The 22186-nt window shown below is 54.1% G+C and overlaps 2 protein-coding genes across 3 annotated transcripts; both read left to right on the forward strand.

Annotated features, from left to right (window-relative positions):
- Positions 1-8: 8 nt before the first annotated feature.
- Positions 9-5745, forward strand: LOC121663260 (histidine--tRNA ligase, cytoplasmic-like). 2 transcript variants are annotated; one of them, XM_042025333.1, is made up of 12 exons: positions 9-229; positions 319-438; positions 761-856; positions 1644-1769; positions 1924-2031; positions 2472-2570; positions 2883-2976; positions 3114-3241; positions 3326-3568; positions 4260-4376; positions 4689-4835; positions 5054-5745. In XM_042025333.1, exons 1-12 carry the CDS (start codon positions 32-34, stop codon positions 5108-5110), a joined length of 1533 nt encoding a protein of 510 aa, XP_041881267.1. In that variant the 5' UTR covers positions 9-31; the 3' UTR covers positions 5111-5745. The 2 variants fall into 2 exon arrangements, with proteins under 2 accessions (XP_041881267.1, XP_041881268.1); XM_042025334.1 differs by lacking the exon at positions 761-856.
- A 103-nt stretch (positions 5746-5848) lies between these two features.
- On the forward strand, positions 5849-20359 carry LOC121663261 (histidine--tRNA ligase, cytoplasmic-like). The gene is made up of 13 exons (XM_042025335.1): positions 5849-5947; positions 6645-6734; positions 8383-8502; positions 8685-8780; positions 9521-9646; positions 11651-11758; positions 13456-13554; positions 15733-15826; positions 15964-16091; positions 16176-16418; positions 17549-17665; positions 19012-19158; positions 19856-20359. The coding sequence occupies exons 1-13, from the start codon at positions 5849-5851 to the stop codon at positions 19913-19915; spliced, it is 1527 nt and encodes a 508-aa protein (XP_041881269.1). The 3' UTR covers positions 19916-20359.
- The last annotated feature ends 1827 nt before the right edge of the window (positions 20360-22186 follow it).

Raw genomic sequence — 22186 nt, forward strand, 5'->3', positions numbered from 1 at the left:
TGCGCGCGCTCCCGGTGTCCCGGTGCCGGCCATGCTGCGGCTCGGGCCCATCGCCGCCGCCGCCCGCCGGCTACCGGCGGGGCCCCGCCCCGGGCCGCTGTGCCTCGCTGGGAGCCGGGGCAGCTTCGCCCGGTCCTGGCCGCCGGCCGGTGACCGCGGACCCCTATTCCGGCAGGTGCGGGCGGCGGCGGCGGGCGGCGAGCGGGTGCGGGTGCTGAAGACGCCCAAGGTAAGGGCGGGAAGCGGGGGCGGCGCCGGTGCTGTACCGCGTGTTCCCCCGCTCCCTCGCCACTGACGGCCGCTCTCTGTCCCGGGCAGGGCACCCGCGACCACCCACCGGCGCAGACGGCGCTCCGTGACCGGCTCCTGAGCGCCGTGGTGTCGTGCTTCAAGCGGCACGGGGCGGCCGCCATCGACACCCCCGTGCTCGAGCTGCGGGTGAGGCGCGGCGGGAACTCTCTTCCCCCTTGGTGTGGGAGGGGGACCCGCCCCAGGGGCTGTGGGTCCCCCTCTGCTCCCTCCTATGGGACTGGGGGGCGCCCCCTTCCCCCGGGCCCTCAGGGCAGGTTTGGGGGCTCTCCCTGTGTGGGGCAGGGCCAGGTGGACATTCACTCTTGGTTCTCCTTTTAGGGGGCACGGGGAGGTGGACTCAGGTCCGAGGGGGCTGGAGGGGGGATGTGTGTAATGCCCGGTTCGTGGGTCTCAGGGGACCCTTCACCCCAGAGCCCCCCGGGTCACCAGCCCCTTTGCCCCTCCCCAGGAGACGCTGATGGGGAAGTATGGGGAGGACACGAAGCTCATCTACGAGCTGCAGGACCAGGGAGGGGAGCTGCTGGCCCTGCGCTATGACCTCACCGTATCCTGTGCTCCCAAGGGGATGGTGGCACCCTGAGGGGATGGTAGCAGACCAAAGGAGTGGTCATGTCTGCCTTGAGGGATCCCTCTTGCCCTGGCCTGCCTGCAGGGTCCATTGGATCGATGGCAGCCCCCTTGGCCATCCCATCTGGTCTGACTGCCATTGTCCTGACCACACCATCTCCCAGCCAGGCCAGGACCCACAGCAAAGTCCCTTCATGCTGTGGACATGCACCAGTATGCTCCACTGTACTGGTTTTATCTCCTCCCAGTTACAGTCCCCACCGCTGCTGTGGCCATCCCACCTTGCCAGAGCCACCTGGAAAGATATTTGCTGCAGGTGTCTATCCCAGGCCTTCTCAACCTTCACATCTCTTTCCTTCAATGTCCATATGGCTGTGCCACGCGTTGAAGTCCCCCTGATCACACTGTGAGAGGGTGGAACTATGAGAGAGGGTCCTTGTGCGTGTGATGTTGTCATACTGTGGGTCTGAAGGAGGAAATGGAGCTGTCCCAGTGTTGAAGGAGCTCCGGTGGTTCACTGTACTCATCCTCAGCCAGGGGAAGGATCTCCCCAGAGGCCGTAGAGTTAGAGAATATTACGAGTTGGAAGGGATCCACAAGAATCACCAAAGTCTAACTCATGACCCTGCACAGAACACCCCAAGAATGTCACCATGATTGTGAAAAAAAATTGGGAAGCGGCTGGCAAAGGGAAGGGGAGATGGGAGGCTTTGAGGCTCAGCTTCTACAGTCCCACGTTCCCATCCTTAACTCCTCGGGCCCAGGTGCCCTTTGCTCGCTATCTGGCGATGAACAAGGTCACCAACATGAAGCGCTACCACGTCGCCAAGGTGTACAGGAGGGACAACCCAGCCACAACCCGGGGCCGCTACCGCGAGTTCTACCAGTGCGTGAGTGTTGTGGTGGCCAGTGCTGCCACCAAGGCCACAAAGCCTGCAGGGTTTTCCCGGCTGGAGTGCTTCCAGCTGCTGCAGAGCAGCAGGGTGTGCCTGGCCAAAGCCCCTCAGCTCTGCCAGGAGCTCCCGTCACTTCTTCTGTTCCCAGGACTTTGACATTGCCGGGCAGTTTGACCCGATGATTCCCGATGCTGAGTGCCTGAAGATCGTGCACGAGATCCTGAGTGACCTGCAGCTCGGGGACTTCATCATCAAGGTGAGATTGGGCGGGGTCTCTGTGCCAGGGTGGGAAGCAGTGGTCATTGTCCTGTGGTTTTACACAGGAGTACCTGTGCCCACTCTAAGGCCTGACCCAGAAGTTCATCCCACCTCTCTGCCTCTTCATGGTGTATATGCAAAGGCTGGGCCTCAGCTTGGACATGCCTTGAGCTGGGAATACCAGGAGTTTTCCTGAGGCTGCAGTCAGCAGAGTTCTCTCCAGGACTAATGAGAGTCCCCTGCAAAATTCCAGCAGCTGACTAGATCCATAGAGTCACAGGATGGTTTTCATATCTGCACACCTTCTCTTCCCATGGAATTTGGGTGCTGGGGAAAAGGCACGAGGAAATGCCAACAGCTGCAGCTTCCCTCACACTGGGACAAAAGGAATGACATCAGGGGGTGCCTGCAAGGTAAGCGTGCCTCTCCCTCCCCCAGGTCAATGACCGTCGGATTTTGAATGGTGTGTTTGCTGTCTGTGGTGTTCCAGAGAGCAAGTTCATACCTGCCTGCTCCACCGTGGACAAGCTGGACAAGGTCAGCACTGGGCTCGTGGGAAGACACTTCTGGTCTTGGGGTGGGTGTCTTAGGCTGGGCAGTGTTGTGGCTGTTCCTGTTGCAAAGAGTTTCACAGGAGCTAAGATGGTGTTGTGTAAAGGATTTGAGGAGTTCTTGGGCCTGGTTAGGAATAAAGCCTGGTGATCTGTTAAAAATTCCTGTGAGAGACAGAGGCATGATTAGTGAGATTGCTGACTGTTGTTCCACACAAGTTGTGCACATGTGGGCTGATGGAGTCAGTGGGTGGGGAGAACGTCCTGCAGCGATGGATGCCCTTCTCTCCCCTCCCAGGTGCCATGGGAAGAAGTAAGGAGCGAGATGGTGGGAGAGAAGGGGCTCTCTCCCGAGGCTGCGGATCGCATTGGGGAGTATGTCCAGCTCCATGGTGAGCACCACAGGCTCGTGCCCTTGGCCTTGTTCTGGGCTGGGGATGGAAGGTGCAGGGCACACGCCCGGCTGGCCGGGGCTGCCCCGGCGGGTGCTGCTGCCCTGACGCTCCTGAGGCATGGCTGGTCCCCACAGGTGGGCTGGACCTGATTGAGCGTCTTCTCCAGGACCCAAAGCTGTCCCAGAACAAGCTGGCCAAGGAGGGGCTGGGGGACATGAAGCTGCTCTTTGAGTACCTGACCTTGTTTGGCATCACAGAGAAGGTGAGGAGGTGTGGGGGCAGGAGGGGGTGCTGCCCTCGTGGGTCCTCAAGCACCCAGTGACGGGGCCTCCCTTGTGCCCTGCAGATCTCCTTCGACCTGAGCCTGGCACGGGGCCTGGACTATTACACGGGGGTGATCTTTGAGGCTGTGCTGCTGCATCAGGAGAACGAGCACGTGGAGGAGGCGGTCAGCGTTGGGAGCGTGGCCGGAGGTGGCCGCTATGACGGGCTGGTGGGGATGTTTGATCCCAAGGGCCGGAAGGTGCCCTGTGTGGGGGTCAGCATTGGGATCGAGCGGATCTTCTCCATCCTGGAACAGAGACTTGAGGTAGGTGATGCAGGCAGTGCAATGGGGAAGGCTCTAGGAAGCAAAATACTGTTTATTAGAAGTCTCCAGCTCCACAGTGCTCAAGGGGAAATAATTCTGGGGAAGAGGGTGGCTCCTCCCATGCCTAAATGTCCATGCACATAAGACAGAATCCTTTTCTGCAGCCCATCAGGATGCAGGCGTGGGGAGCTGAGGGCAGCATTCCCTAGGAGATGTCAAGGAAATGTTAGAGGCAGTCCTGGCTCTGAGCTTGTTCCCCAGTCACTTTGTTCTTGTGTCTTGCCTCTGAAGTTTTCTGTCCTGGGGATTCTGAGGCAATGAATTTGGTAACAGCTGTGAACTCACTCTAATAAACCCCAGGAAAGCTTCTGTGGAGATTCATCATTCTGTGTTTGGTTCCAAGCTTGTGATTCCTAGCAAGTGAAACTGAGGTTATGTGTTTATACCTGAAGAATCAAAGGAGACATTGGAAAGCTGTCCTGGTCCCATCCAGGAGGGTGGCTAGGGTCCCCTAGGAACAGCAGCACACAATTAAGTAGTGTGACACAATGCAGAATCTCTGGGGGGCTCATGAGTGGTGCCCAGGTTGTCACTGACTGAGTGAAGGTCTGGAGATAGATGAGGTGAGGTGTTGCAAGCTGCAGTTTATCACAGAGTCACTCCCGTGAGCACCCCATGTCTGTCCCTCCAGGCTTCTGGGGAGAAACTTCGAACAACTGAGACACAAGTGCTGGTGGCTACACCACAGAAACACTTGCTTCCTGCCAGACTGAAGCTCATCTCCGAGCTGTGGGATGCAGGGATCAAGGTAAAGGAAGGACTTGGGCTTGGCAGTGTCACAGGTGAGGGAGGGAGAGCCTGAAGGGAGCTGTAGTACAGCAAGACCAGCTCCATTAGTTGTGTGTCTCTCCAAGATCTCGGCCTGTCTGAGACCACAGAGTCATTTGGGTTGAAAAAGACCTCCAAGATCAAGTCCAACCTTCAGATCTAGGCAGGCAGAGAAGAACAGCCCAGAGCAGTAAAGGCAACTGATTGCTGCAGGGTTTGGTATTGGTACTTTACTGCAGTATTTGTCAGAATGAAGTTGGGATAGTGATTCACCCTTCCCACTCCCTCCTAGGCAGAGATGCTGTACAAGAAGGATCCTAAATTGCTGAAGCAGCTGCAATATTGTGAGGACACAGGGATCCCCCTTGCTGCCATTGTGGGAGAGCAGGAGCTGGCAGACGGAGTCGTCAAGCTGCGAGATGTTGCAACAAGAGAGCAGGTGAGAATGCCTTTTTACATCAGGTTTTAAAGTACTTCCAAACTGGAGATCACTGAAGCGCTCTGGGCTTTCCCTCAGCATTCCTTTGGGAGGCCATAGTACAGATCTGTTGGGTGACTCCAGAAAACCAGTCACAAACTGCATTAGTATCTTCACTTAGTCCTTAAACTGTGCTCTTCTCTAATGCTGTTACCTCCCCCTCTCTGTTTGCTTTGTAGGTTGATATCCCCAGAGAAAAGCTTATTGATGAGATCCGGAGAAGGCTGGAGCCCTGAGGACTTCTCTGGCCGGAGCTGCTTGGCTGAACTGCTGTACAACTGGAACCCTCCTCCAGCACCCTTAGCCATTCGCTGCCCGCTGTGGTCTGGGTAACATCCACTAGCCTAAGGCCCATTGCCTCAGCTAAGGCAGTGAGAACAGAGGAGTAAGAGGGTTTTAAAAGCTATGGACGGTGCAGTCACCAGGTTAACCTTCTGGTTAGCTTCTCTGAAGGACGGGTCAAGTTTGTGTGTTCCTAGTACTGCAGTCCCTGTACCTGTACAGCCACTTCCATCACTGCAGGTGGTGGTGGCACAGGCACAGATGGATGTGGTGCTGCTCAAGCAGCATCAGGCAGAACTCCAGATTTGGGAGGGCGAATCCGTGGTGTGTTGGGCACCTGCAAGCTCAGGACATGTGGCCAGAGGGGCAGTGGAAGGCCACCCCCGCCCCTATTTGGGCTGCGGGGACCGGTCCCAATCCCCAGCCGGGCGGGCGCGGAGCTGCGGGACTACCCTGGAGGAAGCACCTGTCCCATCACCGAGGGCACAGCGAGCGGCTGGAGCAGCTGCGCAGGCAGGGGCGCGCGTGGAGAAATTGTATTTTTATATTAAAAAAAAAAAAAAATACAACAAAACAACAATAAACCCAACCCGCACCCTCCGACTTCTATTTCCCCGCGGTGGCGGCGCTGCGCATGCGCGGCCCTCGTCCCGCGGCGGCGTGTGGGCGCGGCGGCGGCGCGGGAGCTGCGCATGCGCGGGCGCGGACCCGCCATGGCGGAGGAGGCGGCGGTGCGGGCCCAGGCGGACACCGTGCGGCGGCTCAAGCAGGACAAGGCCGATCCTGACGAGGTGTGGAGTATTCCTGGGAATGGGGTGCTGGGGGGGCAGCAGTGTGACTGGGAGGGGCGGGGAATGAGAACTGGGGCGCCGGCGGTGTTGGGATGGGGGAAGAGGGGCTTGGGGGTACTGGGGACACCGGTGCTGGGCTGGGAGAGGGCTGCTGGGCGGTGGGGTTGCGTGCTGTGGAGAACTGGGAGTACTGGTGTAGAGGTTACTGGGCTAGGTCTGGCGGCACTGGGAAGAGGGGTGTCGGGAAGGATGGGAGTGCAGAGCTGGGAAGTGGGGGGGCTGAGGGTGCAGCGGGGACTCGTAGTGGGAACTGGCGATACTGGTGTTAGATTGAAGGGAAGGATGCTTGGGAGTGTTAGGATTGGGAGGAGGATGCTGGAAGCCGCTAGTGCTGAGGTGCATGTAGCAGGAGCTGGTGGTGCTGGGTATAGGAATGGGGAGCTATCTGTGGATGGTGATGGGGTCGTGGGAGTCAGGAAATGGTGGGAGTGTTTGCGTTGCCGAGATAGGGGTGCTGGTATCAGAAGTGGGAAGTACTGGAGAGGAGCAGGGAATGTCCCTCTGGTTGCTGAGAAACTGGGAATAGTGGGTGTATTGAGGTTGTGGAGTCCGGGTGCACTGGGAATGCTGAGGCTGAAGGTACTGTGGAAGGCTGTGGGTGGTCTTATCCCCAGCTCCCTCCTTGTTCCATCCCCAGATTGCAAAGGAAGTGGCGAAGCTGCTGGAGATGAAGGCACAGCTGGGGGAAGATGAGGGGAAACACAAGTTTGTGCTCAAGACCCCGAAGGTAACTCCCCTCAGCACACTCCCGTGCCCCTCTGCATGCATGTGTACCCAGCAACCCCCCACATCTGTGGGCAGAAGTCCAGCATGGCCACACCTGTCTTTGTTCACATTTCTGTTTCCCTTTCGCTTTTAGCAGCAAGGGGGAGAAGGGTGAAAACATCCCCTGACAGCATTCAAGCCTGATACCCACTACCTTAGAGACTTCTGGGTGCTTCTGTGATTTTCCAGCTACTGCTGGCGTGGTCAGGAAATTCCCTTTTAATCAAGCTTTACTGTAGCTGCCCAGTGTGAGAGGTCTCATATCTGCCCTTAGTCTGAGGGGCAGAGTAATCCCATTTACTGAGCAGGTCTGGCCAGCTGCTGGAATTTCTGTGTCCTCTTGTGGAAGGACCCTTCCTTCACAAGTAGTTTTTCAGTCTCCAGGCCCCTAAGAATAGTGTCCATAATGCAGTTTCTGCTGAAATACTTTGTAACCTGAATGTTTCAGCTAATCAGAGACCAGCTGCTTCTGTGCTGTGGAGACAGTTACAAATATGCTCACAAACAAACCAGGCTGTGGTGATGCCACTGACATTGGAAATCGTAGAAACATGGAATGGTTTGGGTTGGAATGACCTTATAGCTCATCTCGTTCCACCTCTGCCGTGGGCAGGGACACCTTCCACTGTCCCAGGTTGCTCCAAGCCCTGTGCAGCCTGGCCTTGGACACTTCCAGGGATGGGGCAGCCAAAGCTTCTCTGGGCAACCTCACAGGGAAGAATTTATTCCCAATATTTAAATGTCTCCAAACTGTCAGCTTTGTCCATTTCCTTTATGATTTGTTTTGTTAAATGTAATTGTGGTGTGACAGCTGGAAAGTGGAAGGGTATTTCGCTGCTTAAAAGTGTGGAGAAGGGGATTTTGCAGCCCTGTTGAGTGCCAGAGAAACACAACTGAGTTTCCAGCCCATCTCAGGCTTGTCAGTGGCAGCTGAAGGCCACCTGAGTGACCTGTGGGTGAGGGTGCCTCCTCCTGCCGAACTGCCAGGCCTTAGAAAGCGGAAGTTGGAGGTCTAGCTAATTGACAATGATTTATATCTTACTGAGAGCATTAAGGTGGTCATTGGAATAATTCAGTGATCCTTAACACCAAAGAAATGGGAAGGGAGCATGCCCCTGTGAATTGTAGACAGATGTTTCACTGGTGTTGCATTTTGAAAGATGATTTTTCTCTATGTTTGGAAATTGCAGAGCTGCTGGTTGTTCTACAGTTTCAGAGCATTTGTTCTCTGTTTCCACCTTTGGGGTGGCTCATTGGGCAGGGGTCTGGCCAGTAGGTCTGAATCAGAGCCGTGGACAGGTCCTGGCTGCACTGTCAGGCTCGAAAGCACTGAACTCTGACTGCTGGATCTGTTTTAGCTCCTTTGTTTCCTGTACTGTGAAACTCCTGATTTAGGTTTTGCTCTGCAGGCCATGGCAGACTCTGTCTCAGCTGTGTCCTGATGTTTTCCAATGTTTTTAGTGCTGCTTTTTACCAATATCTGGTGTCTGGACCTGGTCTCTCTGCCTTTGTTAGCAGTATGGCAGCTTCTTCATATTGCTTCTGGCATCTCTCTCACGGCATGCCTCTAACCCAAAGTGTCCTTTGCTCCTTTCCTTCCCTCCCTCCAGGGCACGCGGGACTACGGCCCCAAGCAAATGGCCATCCGTGAGAGGGCCTTCAACGCCATCATCTCGTGCTTCAAGCGCCACGGAGCTGAAGTCATCGACACGCCCGTGTTCGAGCTGAAGGTGGGTGAGGAACACAGCAGGTTGGCTGAGCTGCTGAGGATCCTGCAGTTGAAAGTGTTGAGGGTTGAGTTTCCTTCTTCCATTCCTAGGCATTCTCCCTTTCTCTCCTTGTTTTCTGTGTGCTCTAGGGCTGATCCCCTGTCACTGAAGATGCTGTTTGTTCGTGTGTTGTTTTGTTGTAGGAGACACTGACAGGGAAATACGGTGAAGACTCGAAGCTCATCTATGATCTAAAAGATCAGGGAGGAGAGCTGCTGTCCCTGCGCTATGACCTGACAGTATCCTGCCACAGCTGGTGCTGAGGGGCCTTGTCTGTCCTCCTTTTGGGGCAGTGCCATCCTGAGGGGGAGGGAGGACCCCAAACTGAGAGGGAGAGCATGAGCAGGCAGTGTGGTTCAGTGGGTGCAGAACCCTTGCTCAGTTATTTACTGTGCATTGCTTCTGTTTGGTGAAGGAATGCTTAGAATCATGGAATATCCTGAGTTGGAAGTGCCCCCAAGGATCATCGAGTCCAACTCCTGACCCTGCACAGGACACTCCAGCCATGTGCCTGAGAGCATTTTCCAAATGCTCCTTGAGCTCTGTCAGGCTTGGTGCCATGACCACTTCCTTGGGGAGCCTGTGCCAGTGCCCAAAAACCCTCTGAGGGAAGAACCTTTTCCTGATATCCAGCCTGACCCTCCCTGGACACAGCTTCATGCCCCATGTGTGGAAGTAAAGAAGATTTGTACTGAGTGTGGTTCCTCCCAAGCAGGGTTCCCAGACCAGGCTGCTGCAGTACACAGCCCATGTGAGACTGAGATCCAGCCTGAGCTGCTGCTGGAAGAAGCCTGAGGGGACACTTAAAGGCAGCACGTGTGGAGACCTTGGGGAGCTGTGATAAGTCCAGCTGTCTCTTAGCAGTCCTTTGCCCCATGGGTGCTGGGTGGGGAGACAGTGAGGATCCAGCACTGCCTGTGACTGATAATGGGGGGGGGGATGATCCCTTCTTGTTCCCATCCTTAACTCTCTGTCTCAGGTGCCCTTTGCTCGCTATCTGGCGATGAACAAGATCACCAACATCAAGCGCTATCACATTGCCAAGGTGTACAGGAGGGACAACCCAGCCATGACCAGGGGCCGCTACCGCGAGTTCTACCAGTGTGTGAGTTTGGCTGTGGGCAAGGAACTGCTGGGACAGGCTGTGGGCTGGCTGGGCAGCACCTGTGGACTCATAGCACTGTCAGAATACAGGATGGAACGCTGGGTTACGCTTCCCTGTGGCTTCAGAAAGCTCTGAAAGATCCAGTAATCTTCTCCTTAGTGTGTCCTTATGAGTGTGAAAAGCAACTGGAGAGTGGGAGGGTGGGCATGACAGCTGTGACACGGTGCTGGCGTGGTGTGGAACTTTGTCATCGAGCCCCCAGGTATCACCTCCTTTGCACTGTATGGGAGGGCAGCTCCTTGCTCCGTCCCACAGTGCTTGCCAGATGGGTGGCTGGGAAGAATTTCCTTCTGATCCCAAATCTGGCTACAGTTCAGCTCTAGGTGTGTTAGCAGGACATACAAACCAGGCAAGGCAGTAGCATACGCTACTTCTGTTTCCTGTTTAGTCAATTTTAACTTCAATGGAAGGGAAAACCCAGAGGCCAAGTTACAGAACAAGTAACAAAGTAATTTCCTTTGTGGCTCTCTCATGGTAGCCCCAAGGAACAGCTTGGTCTGCTCTACTGACACAGTCCCCAGGGACTCATATTGCAAACAATTTCTTTTGTTTGAGAATATTCCTACTTCATTATACAACCCCTGGGAACACCTTCCAGATTTGGCTTGGTGATTCCCATTTTCAGATGACTTGGGGTCATTGCCTCCTGTCTGATCTGCTACTCCAAGATAGCACTCCTAGGATAGCTGGAAATGGTCTTCTAATATCCAGGCTAAACTTACTTGTACCTGATGGTTTCCTTCCTCTCGTTTAAAGAGTTCAGCTCTTTAAACAGTAGCTGTCATCTCTTGATATGTATTCTTCTCCTTTCCCAGGTAAACATTTGGGAAATGTTTAGAGAAATCTTCCCCTCCTTAGACCATGTAAATCAAGCTCTGTTACCTTTGTTTATCTTCTTTCCTTGGGGATGTTTTCATTCTTTTCTCAGCCTTGCACCTTTTCCTTCAGCTTTTCTTCAATATTATTCACCAGCCCTTGTTTTTTTTTCAGTGAGATTTCATCTGTGCCATTTACAGCGATATCAGCATTTTACTGATTTCCTGTACGCTTCCTGTACTTCCTCACCCAACTTTCCCAGGGATTGCATCAGCCCTTTTTGCACTCAGCTGATCAGGAATTACCTATGTGATCCCACCTCTTCCTTCCTCCAATGCCCCAGTTTATTTTGAGAGCTTGGTGAAGCCTTGTTTGAATATATCCACATAACGAAAATTATTCTTGTCCCAAAATCTCACAGAAGACTTTGCATCTGGGGATTCCTAAACAGGAGTTGAGGAAGGGCTCTCTTGTTGCTTCTGTGTTTTATTTCTCTCTGAACACTGATGTTGTTTCCAGTCATGGGCTACCAGCCTAATAAAGCATCTTGATGTTGGGCTTTGGTTCTTCTCTGTGCTAGTTCATCTGGTAATCTCTGGTGGGGACTACTCAGGCTTCCTGATTCCTTTTTCTGTCTTAGCAGTTGAAACTTTGGTTTTGCTTCTCCTGCCTTCCCTAATCATTAACTTGATCGGCATGTGTATTAAAAAAAGCATCCTAAGAATCAAGGTGAAACATTTGGCATTTAGGTCATAGCAGATGGGAAGTAGTTTTTTCCTCCCCTTTCTGGTTCCTTTGTTCTGTTTATTTACTGCTGCTCCTCCTTTTTGTTGTTTATCGAGGATCTCTGTTTCAGAGTGTCACACAGCAAGTGCTGGGTCAGGGGAGCAGCTCACAGTGTACAAACTCTTTGAAATGCAGTGGACGTGAGAGCACTGCTGCCTTCCGTGGTAGAGGTCCTAATCCACATCCTGTCCCTTCTGCATCCAGTCTGTAAGGGACAGTGCTCCCTCACATCCCAGTTCTGTTGGTTTTTGTATACAAGCTGCTGTTACCAGCAGTTGAAGCTATTTTGCTGCAGCCATGCTGTGGTGCTGAATTGCTCACTGCCTTTTCCTCTGCTCCCAGGACTTTGACATTGCCGGGCAGTTTGACCCGATGATTCCCGATGCTGAGTGCCTGAAGATCGTGCACGAGATCCTGAGTGACCTGCAGCTCGGGGACTTCATCATCAAGGTGAGATTGGGCGGGGTCTCTGTGCCAGGGTGGGAAGCAGTGGTCATTGTGCTGTGGTTCTACACAGGAGTACCTGTGCCCACTCTGAGGCCTGACCCAGAAGTTCATCCCTCCTCTCTGCAAATGTGCTTCCTCTTGTGCTAAAGATTGGACCTCCACCTGGACTTGCTTTGAGTTGGGAATGACAGGAGTTTTCCTGAGGCTGCAGCTAACAGTGTTCTCTCCAGAACTAGACACAGTCCCTTGCAAAATTCCAGCAGCCAGCTAGAATAATAGAATGGTCTGGGTTGGAAGGGACCTTAAGTATAATCCGGTTCCATTACCCTGCCATGGGCAGGGACACCTTCCACTATCCCAGGTTGTGCCAAGCCCTGTCCAGCCTGGCCTTGAACACTTGCAGGAGTGGGGCAGTCACAGCTTCTCTGGACAACCTGTGCCAGGGCCTCAGCACCCCTATAATAAAGAATTTCTTCCTAATGCCTATGTAAGCAGGTGATTGTCATATTCACTGCCTGCAGTAAAACAGGCTTTGGTCCAGGATTCCTGCCCTTATCCCAGCTCCTGATGTCTCCTTAGCAGGGGCATCTGCTCAGTGTATGTGGTGTTGCTTGCAGAGTCCTGCCTTTCCACCCAGTCCTTTTTGGAGCTGAAGCATTTTCTAGAGCAAGAGCTATGCCCTACTGTAGGCTGAGCTTGCTGTTTGCTTCCAGACACCTCTGTTCCCTTGGAGCAGCAGCAAATGGTGCTCGATGTGTAGGTGAGGCAGGATGGGAAGGGTGCACAGGAGCAGGAGAGCAGTGGGTAGGAGTGCTGGATGCATGGGAGGGCGCTGGGATCTATGAGGGACCCGGAGCTGGGCCATTGCTGGGCACTGCAGGGAGGTGAGCACTGCAGGCTGGATGTTGTGTTCCTGTTGCAGCCCCATGGGGCAGCAGCCAGGTACTTCCCCTTGAACCTGTCTGGGGTGAGATGGAGGAACTGGGTGTTTGGGCAGTGGTGAAAGTGGTGCCTTTGAGGATGAACACACTCCTGCAGTGGGGAGCAACAGAGTAACCTGCCTGTGGTTATTCTTGTCTCCTACAAAGCACATTCTGGTTCATGTGGATGCTGGAGGATTCCAAATTCCTGTGCAGTTTCTTTGTTTCTGACTAATTGTAGATGTCCTCACTACCCGTGGAAATGTCGAATCCAGCTGAGCCTTTGGCCTCAATTATGTGCTCTTACAGAGCATAATTAAGCTACAGAATTCACTATACTATCATAACAAAAAAAATCCTCACCGAGGATTTAACATGATCAGATGTCCCTTTGCTCTTATGCTGGGAGTGTAGGGTAGTACTCTGAATTCATGTCCTTGGCTGTGGTCTGTTCCTGAGCTGTTTTCACATGTCCACATGAAAGGACTCATAGGCCCTGATGGTTTTTTTCTCTCTGTTGAGTGGAGGTGTCTGTGGCTCTAGAAGGAAATGTGATGGCTCTGCCCAGGCTTGGTAGATGTCAGCTGTGCTGTTTGATCTGCTCTGGGAAGCTCAGCTCCCCAAGAACGGGAAAGAGAAATTGCAAATAGCAAAAAAACCCCTTGGCAGACACCTCCTGTATTCTCTTCCCTGCTTAAAACTACAGGGGGACAAAGCAGGACACTGCTGAAGCATCTGGTTGAGTTCATAATTCCTGATGTGCTGCTCTCTTTCCCCCAGGTCAATGACCGGCGCATCCTTGATGGGATGTTTGCAGTTTGTGGGGTCCCGGACAGCAAATTCCGAACCATCTGCTCCAGTGTGGACAAACTGGATAAGGTATGGGCTGGAGCCCCAGGCTGCAACTGCTGCTGCTGGAGTCTCAGTGAATGAACCATGGTCTGTGAGAATTGGCTGGAAAATGCTGATAAGCATCGAGTTGTTCCCACCTTTCCCTGGAGGGGATTCATGCAGGACACAGCATTCATGGAGGAAAAGTGGATCCTCTGTTTTTTTCTCCAGTATCCCATAAGGTCCTGATGAAAGGAAAGGTGGGAGGGGAAAACTGCTCTTCACATGGGAGGTTGAACATCCCAAACCTTCACCTGCTCAAGGTGCTGCTGCTTATGAACCAGGCTCATGAAAACGTGCACCAAACTAGGCTAGGGCATTGACAAGCCTTTTTGAATGCATCAGGTTTAGTCAGGTGGTGTGAGGAATTACAGTTGTGTCCTGGAATTATAGAACAACCCAGATTGGAAGGGCTGTTGAGAGATCATCCAGTCAAACCTTTATTAAAATTTCAGACTTCAGGTACCAGGCAAGTGTGACATAAGCATGAAGTCTCTGTGAGAGCAGAGGAGTAGAGCAGTGCAGTCACAAGTGACAGTGTGTACTAGTCTGTAAGGCAGTTTGCAGGGGACAGGGCAGAGCAAAATGGAAATCCACAAGTGAGCAGGCTGACACAGTCGTGTTGTCCAGGACCCTGTTGATAAATGCTGTCCTGCAGGGTGCTGCTGTTCTCTTTTGGTTGATGTGATGTTCAGCATCCCTGCTGAGGACGCAGAGCCTGCAGCCTGTGCATATTGCTGGCCAGGCAGTTCCAGCATGATCCAGGTACGACTGGACAGCACATGCCTCTGGCTGTGTGTGGGACCCTCAGGAGATGGACACAGCAATAAGAAGTGAGGTGGATTGGAGGAGGTGTCTATATTTTCCCTGAAAATAGAGAAGAGGATTGGAAGTGATGAGTAAGAGATCCCTGCTCACTTCATCCACGCTCTGCTGACTTGTGCTGGTAGCGCAGGTGCTTGTATCAGTCATGCTGTGTGTAGCCATTGCTGTTTGTGTGGCGTAGCCAGGTTTGCTGTGACACAGAACAGCCCCTTCAGTGTGCAGCTGCCCCTTTAAGACATGAGGCAGGAAATCTCAGGTTTTGGGCTCAACAGGCTGCCTGCTTTGGAAGAGCACTGGCTGTTGTGAAGGTCTCCAAGGGATTCAGGCCATTTTGTAGCCTTTAGGGAGGAGGGAAAGGTGCCAGTTGTCCAGGGACAACTTTTTATTTGCAGCTGATTATCTTGGCTATAGGCCCTAGTCAGATAAAGATGCTGGCGATCAGACTCTTCAGTGTGTGTACAGCCCTCCTTTAGTAGCTAAGGAAAAGGAACCTTAACATGAAGTGCAATCTAAAGCTTCAGATTGCTTGGTTTGGGATCTGAAGTAGAATTTGGAGCTCAATTTCTGTGTGTTCAGATTCATGTGGAGGACACAATGTGCTTTGTGCTTCAAAGAGTGCTCCTAACCTTCATGTTAAACCCTGCTAAACACAGCAGCTTGTGTCTCATGTGGTCATGGTTCTTTGTTGAAAGGTGAGCTCTGTTTTCCTGTGGGGGCCTCATCAGATTGTCAAATGAAGTCAACTGGAGGAAGTCTCACTCACAGCCCTGCTAGCAGAGATCCATTGCAGAGGCATGACCGAAGTTTGGGGTTTGGGGCTGAGTATGCATGGAAAAGCAATGGGAAGGCAGCACTGGGCTTCTTTCTGATAGGATCATTTCCTTGTGATTTATCTCAGTGGAGCTGGATGTAATCAAGACTCAGGTTCTCTTTGACCCCTTGGTCATTGGGAACATGGCAGCATATTTTGCTTACACTAGGTTTTTTCCATTACCCAAGCAACACCTCACACCTTTCCAGGTGATTCCATGACCAGCAACACTTTCCTGAATGGTGTTTATGATTAAGTACCTAACCAGGGAAACCCCAGCAGCAAGATGGCTCAGATTTGGTGGTTATATGGTGCTGATACTCGATTCTGGCCACAAATCAAACAAAAAGTATTTTTATAGGGTTGGGTTACAAACAGGCTGTACCAGAAATGGAGTTATGCACACGTGACTGTGCTCTGAGAGCTGCTACTTCTCCATGCACCTTCTAACCATGCTGATGGGATTCTGCCATGCAGAGGAGAGCCCGTGTCCCTTGTGCAGTGGCTGATGCCCTTCTCTCCCCTCCCAGGTGCCATGGGAAGAAGTGAGGAGCGAGATGGTGGGAGAGAAGGGGCTCTCTCCCGAGGCTGCGGATCGCATTGGGGAGTATGTCCAGCTCCATGGTGAGCACCACAGGCTCGTGCCCTTGGCCTTGTTCTGGGCTGGGGATGGAAGGTGCAGGGCACACGCCCGGCTGGCCGGGGCTGCCCCGGCGGGTGCTGCTGCCCTGACGCTCCTGAGGCATGGCTGGTCCCCACAGGTGGGCTGGACCTGATTGAGCGTCTTCTCCAGGACCCAAAGCTGTCCCAGAACAAGCTGGCCAAGGAGGGGCTGGGGGACATGAAGCTGCTCTTGGAGTACCTGACCTTGTTTGGCATCACAGAGAAGGTGAGGAGGTGTGGGGGCAGGAGGGGGTGCTGCCCTTGTGGGTCCTCAAGCACCCAGTGACGGGGCCTCCCTTGTGCCCTGCAGATCTCCTTCGACCTGAGCCTGGCACGGGGCCTGGACTATTACACGGGGGTGATCTTTGAGGCTGTGCTGCTGCATCAGGAGAACGAGCACGTGGAGGAGGCGGTCAGCGTTGGGAGCGTGGCCGGAGGCGGCCGCTATGACGGGCTGGTGGGGATGTTTGATCCCAAGGGCCGGAAGGTGCCCTGTGTGGGGGTCAGCATTGGGATCGAGCGGATCTTCTCCATCCTGGAACAGAAACTCGAGGTAGGTGCCTTTGGTGCTTAGCTAAGCACCAAATTAATGGTGCCCCACTCCAGAAGCTGCTGAAGAGAGTGGTCCTTGCCCCAGCATTTGGAGAAGCCAGCCAGGATATAAGCTCCAGTTCTCTCTGGCCTGGCAGAAGATATCTGGGGCTCCCACTGTAGACAAGACCCTTCTTTCCACAGCCCTCAGACACGGCTTCTGCAGCTGCAGCTGGAGGGGGCACTTTAATCCTCAGCAGTAGCAGGTACCTGGGGCAGGTACCTTAGTGTTCCCCACTGCGTTAGGCATCCATGTGAGCCCATGTCCTCGTTGGCAAGGCAGCATTGTTCTGCAAGGGAGGCAGCAGCCTCACACATCTATTTGTCCCACCTATGGCACTACAGAGATGAGACAGGGATCATATGTTCCAGGGCAGGAAGCGCAGTGCCTCTAGGAGTGTTTCCCAGATAGCTTTTTCCTCTTCCCCCTCCTCAGAGTTGTACTGTTCTCCGTCCCAATCAATGGGTGTTAAATAGGTCTTTGTAAGCTCCCAAAATGTGGCCACATGTTCCCCTCCCCCAGAAGTCTGGTGTTGGTTCTCTCTTGGCAGCCAGACACAGCTGGGATTTCTAAATAGAAACTGAATTCCTCCCTCACCACCTCCAGTCCTGGCCAGGTTCATTCCTTTGCAGGTGACCTTTTAAAGGCTTCTCCCTTCAGCAAGGCAGCAGGAAAATGCCACATGGAGTATCCAGCATCTGCCACAGGGGCTGGTGGAGCATTCAGCTTGCTGCTGTTTAACCCATAGTTAGGAGCTCAGCTGTAGAGCAGACAGCTGCCCGTGTCTACCTTCTCCTGGGTGTGTTGCTCCTGAGCTGCTTGGAGCAGATATTTAGGAGGCCCTTGGGTGTGCAGAAACAGAGGGGAGGTTGTGTTAAGCACACATCATGGAACAACTGCAGAAAATGAGATTCTGCTCTAGGATGGGATCTGTGGGACTTCCCTGACTCTGAATTTATGCTGTTGATCCTTCTGAGCCCAGTCCTCTTCACTGCTAGATTGATGGAGTTGGGTGGTCACCCATCCTGCCCATAGAATCTCAGGTGTATCAGTACGTCTGTGGCATCTTTTGAGTCTTGTCCCCTCTCTAGGCCTCTGAGGAAAAGATCAGGACAACAGAGACACAGGTGCTGGTGGCCTCTGCCCAAAAGAAGCTCCTTGAAGAGCGACTGAAGCTCATCTCTGAACTGTGGGATGGTGGAATCAAGGTATGACTGGGTGATGGCAAAGTTGAGAGCTGCCTGCTTCACTCTCTGTCTGGGAATGGACCAGATCTGGCTTTGCTTTGGGAAGGAGTTACAGGGAGCAGGTGGGGAGCAGACTGCCTTCCTGAATGGAGCATTCCTCTTCCCAGTGTCCCAAATTACGGGCTCTCCACGAAGGGCTGGGCAGCAGGACTTGGTTAGCCCTATAACTGCGAGGGCTGCTCTGTGCCTTACCTCAGGACAGATTCCCAAAGCAGGCAGCAGGGCCCTGCCTGCTGCGGACAGACTGCCTCAGTGAGGGGAGTGCCTGGGTGCTCTGCTAGGCTCCTGGCCATGTAGGGACACCCCAGGTGACATGGACTAGGGTTAATGGCCTGGTGATTCCCAGGATAAGCAGTGTCTTGTCAGCACCTTTGAGCTGTGTTGTGTTATTACTCATTGGCATAATCCTTCCCATTTAGGTTGGAAAGAGCCCTTGACGCCATTTGAGTCCAACCATTCACCCAGCGCTGCCAAGGCCACCACTAAGCCATGTCCCCAAGTGCCACATCCACGTGTCTGTTACATCCCTCTGGGGATGGTGACTCTGCTGCCACCTTGGGCAGCCTGTGCCAATGCCTGACTGGCCTTTTGAGGAAGAAGTTTTCCCTAATATCCAACCTGAATCTTCCCTGGCTCAACTTGAGGCCATTTCCTCTTCTCCTGTCACTTGTTACTTGGGTGAAGAGCCTGACCCCCACCTGGCTCCACCCTCCTGTCAAGGAGTTAGGGAGAGTGAGAAGGTTCTCTCTGAGCCTCCTTTTCTCCAGGCTGAGTCCTCCCAATTCACTCAGCCGCTCCTCATCAGACTTGTGCTCCAGACCTTTCCCCAGCTCTGTTCCCTTCTCTGGACATGCTCCAGCACCTCAGTGTCTTTCTTGCCCTCAGGGGCCCAGAACTGAACATGGGATTTGAGGTGTGGCCTCACCAGTGCCCAGCACAGAGGGACTGTCACTGCCCTGGTCCTGATGGACACACTGATGCTGGTACAAGCCAGGTGCCTTCTTGTCCACCTGCATACACCTGATCTTGTGTTCAGCCACTGTCAACCACCACCCCCAGGTTCTGTTCCATGAGGCACTTTTCAGGCTGTCTGCCCCCAGCATGGAGTGTTTCATGGGGCTTTGTGGCCCGTGTGCTGGACCCAGCACTTGGCCTTGTTGGACCTGGTGCCCAGCCTTCTCCATGAGTCCATCCTCTCCCCACCACACAACCTCACGCTCACCAGACTGGCCCAGCAATGCCTGGTTGAAGGGGTCCAGTGAAACATCCCAGTTTGATGATGGTGTTGTGCTTTGGCTTTCTCCCAGGCAGAGATGCTGTACAAGAAGAACCCCAAGCTGCTGAATCAGCTGCAGTACTGTGAGGACACAGGCATCCCTCTTGTTGCCATCGTGGGTGAACAGGAGCTCAAAGATGGAGTTGTCAAGCTGCGCATCGTGGCAACCAGGGAGGAGGTATGGCCTGTGGCAGCTTGCCATGGTGTGGGTGGCTATGTGACCCTCCAGACCCAGTGGTCTTTCCAGCAACTTCTGTAACACACAATATTGCAGTTCCTTGCTCCATGCAGCTTCCTGGAGTAATGAAATGCTGTTGTCTCAAGCTCTGGAGAGTTTCCTATTATGTAGCCTCCTTGCACTCCTCAGTTCAGGAGCCTGCAGCATGGAGGGGTGATTCAGTGGCCTGCATGGCTGCTCATGCTTTCAGTCCATGATATGGGACCGTCGGTGAAGGTCCTGGAGGTGTGCTCTTGCAATGAGTGAGACTGAACAGAACTTGGTTAGCCCTGAACTGCAGGGCTGCTTTGTGCCTATTATCTCAGGACACATTCCCAAAACAGGCAGCACTGGAATCAGTGCAGAGGTCACTGGCTAGATCACTGCATAGATCACCTAGATCAGTGGCTTTGTAACCAATAGGAAAGAGTGGGAAGAGAATCATTCTCACAACCATTGTGCAGGAGAGGGCTTACTGGGGTTGCTGGTGGGTACCTGCTCTTTCAGGTTCAGCTCTGTGGCTGCTGCAGCCCACTTGATCCCTGTAGAGGAACTGGTGCCACCTTGGTGTGACCTCCTGAGACACAGGGCCTCGGCTGTGGGGGCATGTCAAGCTGTTGGAGTTGTACTGAAGCAACTTTTTGCTCCCCCTGTGTAGATCAATGTTCGCAGGGAGAGCCTGGTGGAGGAGATCAGGATACGAACGAGTCAGTGTTAAACGCCTTCGGACGCAGCTACTCCTTTGCTGGATTCTGGCTGATGGATTTCCTTCCGTAAACACCTTCACCAGGCTGTGCAGCAGTGGGTGGGGTGTCGGGGTGACTTTGAAAGCTGTATTTATTCTTGTCTTATGCCCTTCCTTCCCTGGTGGGAGCCAAGAGGCTGCACTGACTCCTGCGCCGTGCCCTGGCCCTTGAGAAGGCTGCTGGGAAGATGTTGTGGAAGTGGCTCTGGCAGATGCCGGCCGCATGTCTGCCGCAGCGACCCATGGAGCCCCATGCTGGCAGCAGATCCTGGGGGTTTGGCTGCAGCTTCTTGTTCCCATCACTTTGAATAACCATCCTAGCCCATCTCTCTGCTCTGGCTGCAGGGGAGTGACCTTATCCCCAGCAAAATGTAACGGCGCTGCTCCCAGAAACATAATAAATCTGTCTGTCCCCTGCTGTGCCTCCTGTCTCTGCTTGCTGCTCAGGGCAGGGATTTGCTCACCTGCCTCATTAAGCCAGAGCTGTTTTTTAAAGGTCATTGTAGATGTTTCTGCAGCTCTGATGTTTCCTGCTCCCTCTGGCTACTCCTGGCACTGCCAGCCCCTGTGACAGGTGTGGAGCTGAGCCCCCACAGCCCGGTGGAGCTCCATGAGCGGCGTCCCAATCACAGGTGTTACAGATCCCCCAATCTCCTGTGGGTGGCTTGGGGTGCCCCCCAGGTCTCTTCCCTGCTGAGCCACACATTTTGCCTGATGTGCCCAAACCAGGTCAGTTTTTAAACCTGTGGCTCTCTAAACAAGAGTTAGACAGGGATAAAGAATAAAGAAACAATGCATCTTTTCTGTGCATAAAAAGGGAAGACAAGACAAGGGCATGGTAGGGAGAACAAGGTAAGAAAGAGCTAGGCAAGGGTAGAACAAGGAGGCAGAAGCAGAACAAGGCGAGGGAAAGAAAAGTAAGGCAAGGAAGGGGTAGGCAAGGCCTCCCTTCTCCTGCCTTGCTAGCTCCTCCCTTGCCCTGCCATCCCCCAGTGTGCTTGGTCCCACTGCGGGGGGATGGAGCCCCCCAGGCAGCTCCTGCAGTCCCCAAGCTGCAGCTCCATCCCTTTGCCCACGGGATTTATTTCAGCTCCAGAGCCCCAGTGTTCCATTTCAGCTCCACAGTGGTTTGGGTTCGGCTCCAGTCCCAGGGCACCTACTCCAGCCCTAGGGATTTTATGTCCCCTCTGGCCCTACAATCGGTGGTTCAGCCCCAACTCTACAACCTTTATTTAATAAACTATGTATCTAATAACAGAATAAGAATAGAATAAAAGTACAGTAGTTCAATAGCACAATAACCCATTAATGTAATGAAAAAATGATTGGAATACCAAAATAGCGTAATAGAATAAAGAATAAACACATAAGAGAAAATAAAAGTAGAATAAAATAATAGTAACAGACTAAAACAGCTTTATTGCCTTTATTTTTAAAATTACTTTAACTCTAGATCCCTGCGAGGCCGCATCCCTCCGGCCCTACTCGCGGGACCCCCATCCCCCGGGGCAGCGGCCCGTGCCCCCGCCGCGCACTCGAGCCGCGCAGCAGCCTCGGGCACCGCCGCTGGCCGACTTCCGCGGGGCGCAGCGGGCGGGACGGAGCCGCTTCCCCGACAGGCACCGACAGGGCCAGGCCGGCACGGCCGCCAAGGGGCAGGCCCCGGCCCAGGCAGGCGCGGGGGTCCCGCCTGGGCTCACCGGCGCTCTCCGCACGGCGCTGCCGCCGCCGCCGCCGCTCCCGTCCCTGCCGCCGCATTGGCACCGCCGCCCCCTGCGCACCCTATTTATACCCTCCTGGCCGTGCAGCGCGGCCCGCCCCAGCCAATCACAGGCCGAGGGCATGCCCGGCCCAGCCAATCCCAGCCCGCCTGTTCCCTCCCCGCTCATTTCCCCCCGCCCCGCTGTCCCTTCAGGTCCCGCTCCCGCCGCCGCCGCCACGCCGGGGGCCGATCGCGCCCTCTCCCCGCCGTCCTCTCCTTCCCCCGGGACAACTCCGGGCCGGGACCCGAACGGGGAGACCCCACCGGCCCTTCCCGGGCCCCAAAAGCACCTGCCGGGGGCTGCCACAGCGAGGCTGAGGCTCCGCCGTCTCCTGGAGCGGCGCCTCAGGCGAGCGGGGCGGTGGAGCCGGGCTGAGGGGCCGGGCCGAGGCCGGGCGGGCCGAGCTTGGCGGGACCGCGGCCTGATTGAAAGGGCGGCTGTGATTGGACGAGGCGAAGAAAGGCGGGCCGCGATTGGCGGG

This window comes from Corvus kubaryi, unplaced genomic scaffold, assembly GCF_017639235.1.
Source record: "Corvus kubaryi isolate FWS band 111438036 unplaced genomic scaffold, C.kubaryi_AGA036_p1.0 37270, whole genome shotgun sequence".
Taxonomy (NCBI): Eukaryota; Metazoa; Chordata; class Aves; order Passeriformes; family Corvidae; genus Corvus; species Corvus kubaryi.

Coding starts and splice junctions, on each gene's coding strand:
- LOC121663260 (XM_042025333.1), top strand. CDS start 32: ATGCTGCGGCTCGGGCCCATCGCCGCCGCCGCCCGCCGGCTACCGGCG. Junction 230..318: donor GGGTGCTGAAGACGCCCAAG/GTAAGGGCGGGA, acceptor TGTCCCGGGCAG/GGCACCCGCGACCACCCACC. Junction 2,977..3,113: donor GGAGTATGTCCAGCTCCATG/GTGAGCACCACA, acceptor TGGTCCCCACAG/GTGGGCTGGACCTGATTGAG.
- LOC121663261 (XM_042025335.1), top strand. CDS start 5,849: ATGCGCGGGCGCGGACCCGCCATGGCGGAGGAGGCGGCGGTGCGGGCC. Junction 8,503..8,684: donor CGCCCGTGTTCGAGCTGAAG/GTGGGTGAGGAA, acceptor GTTTTGTTGTAG/GAGACACTGACAGGGAAATA. Junction 17,666..19,011: donor TGTGGGATGGTGGAATCAAG/GTATGACTGGGT, acceptor GCTTTCTCCCAG/GCAGAGATGCTGTACAAGAA.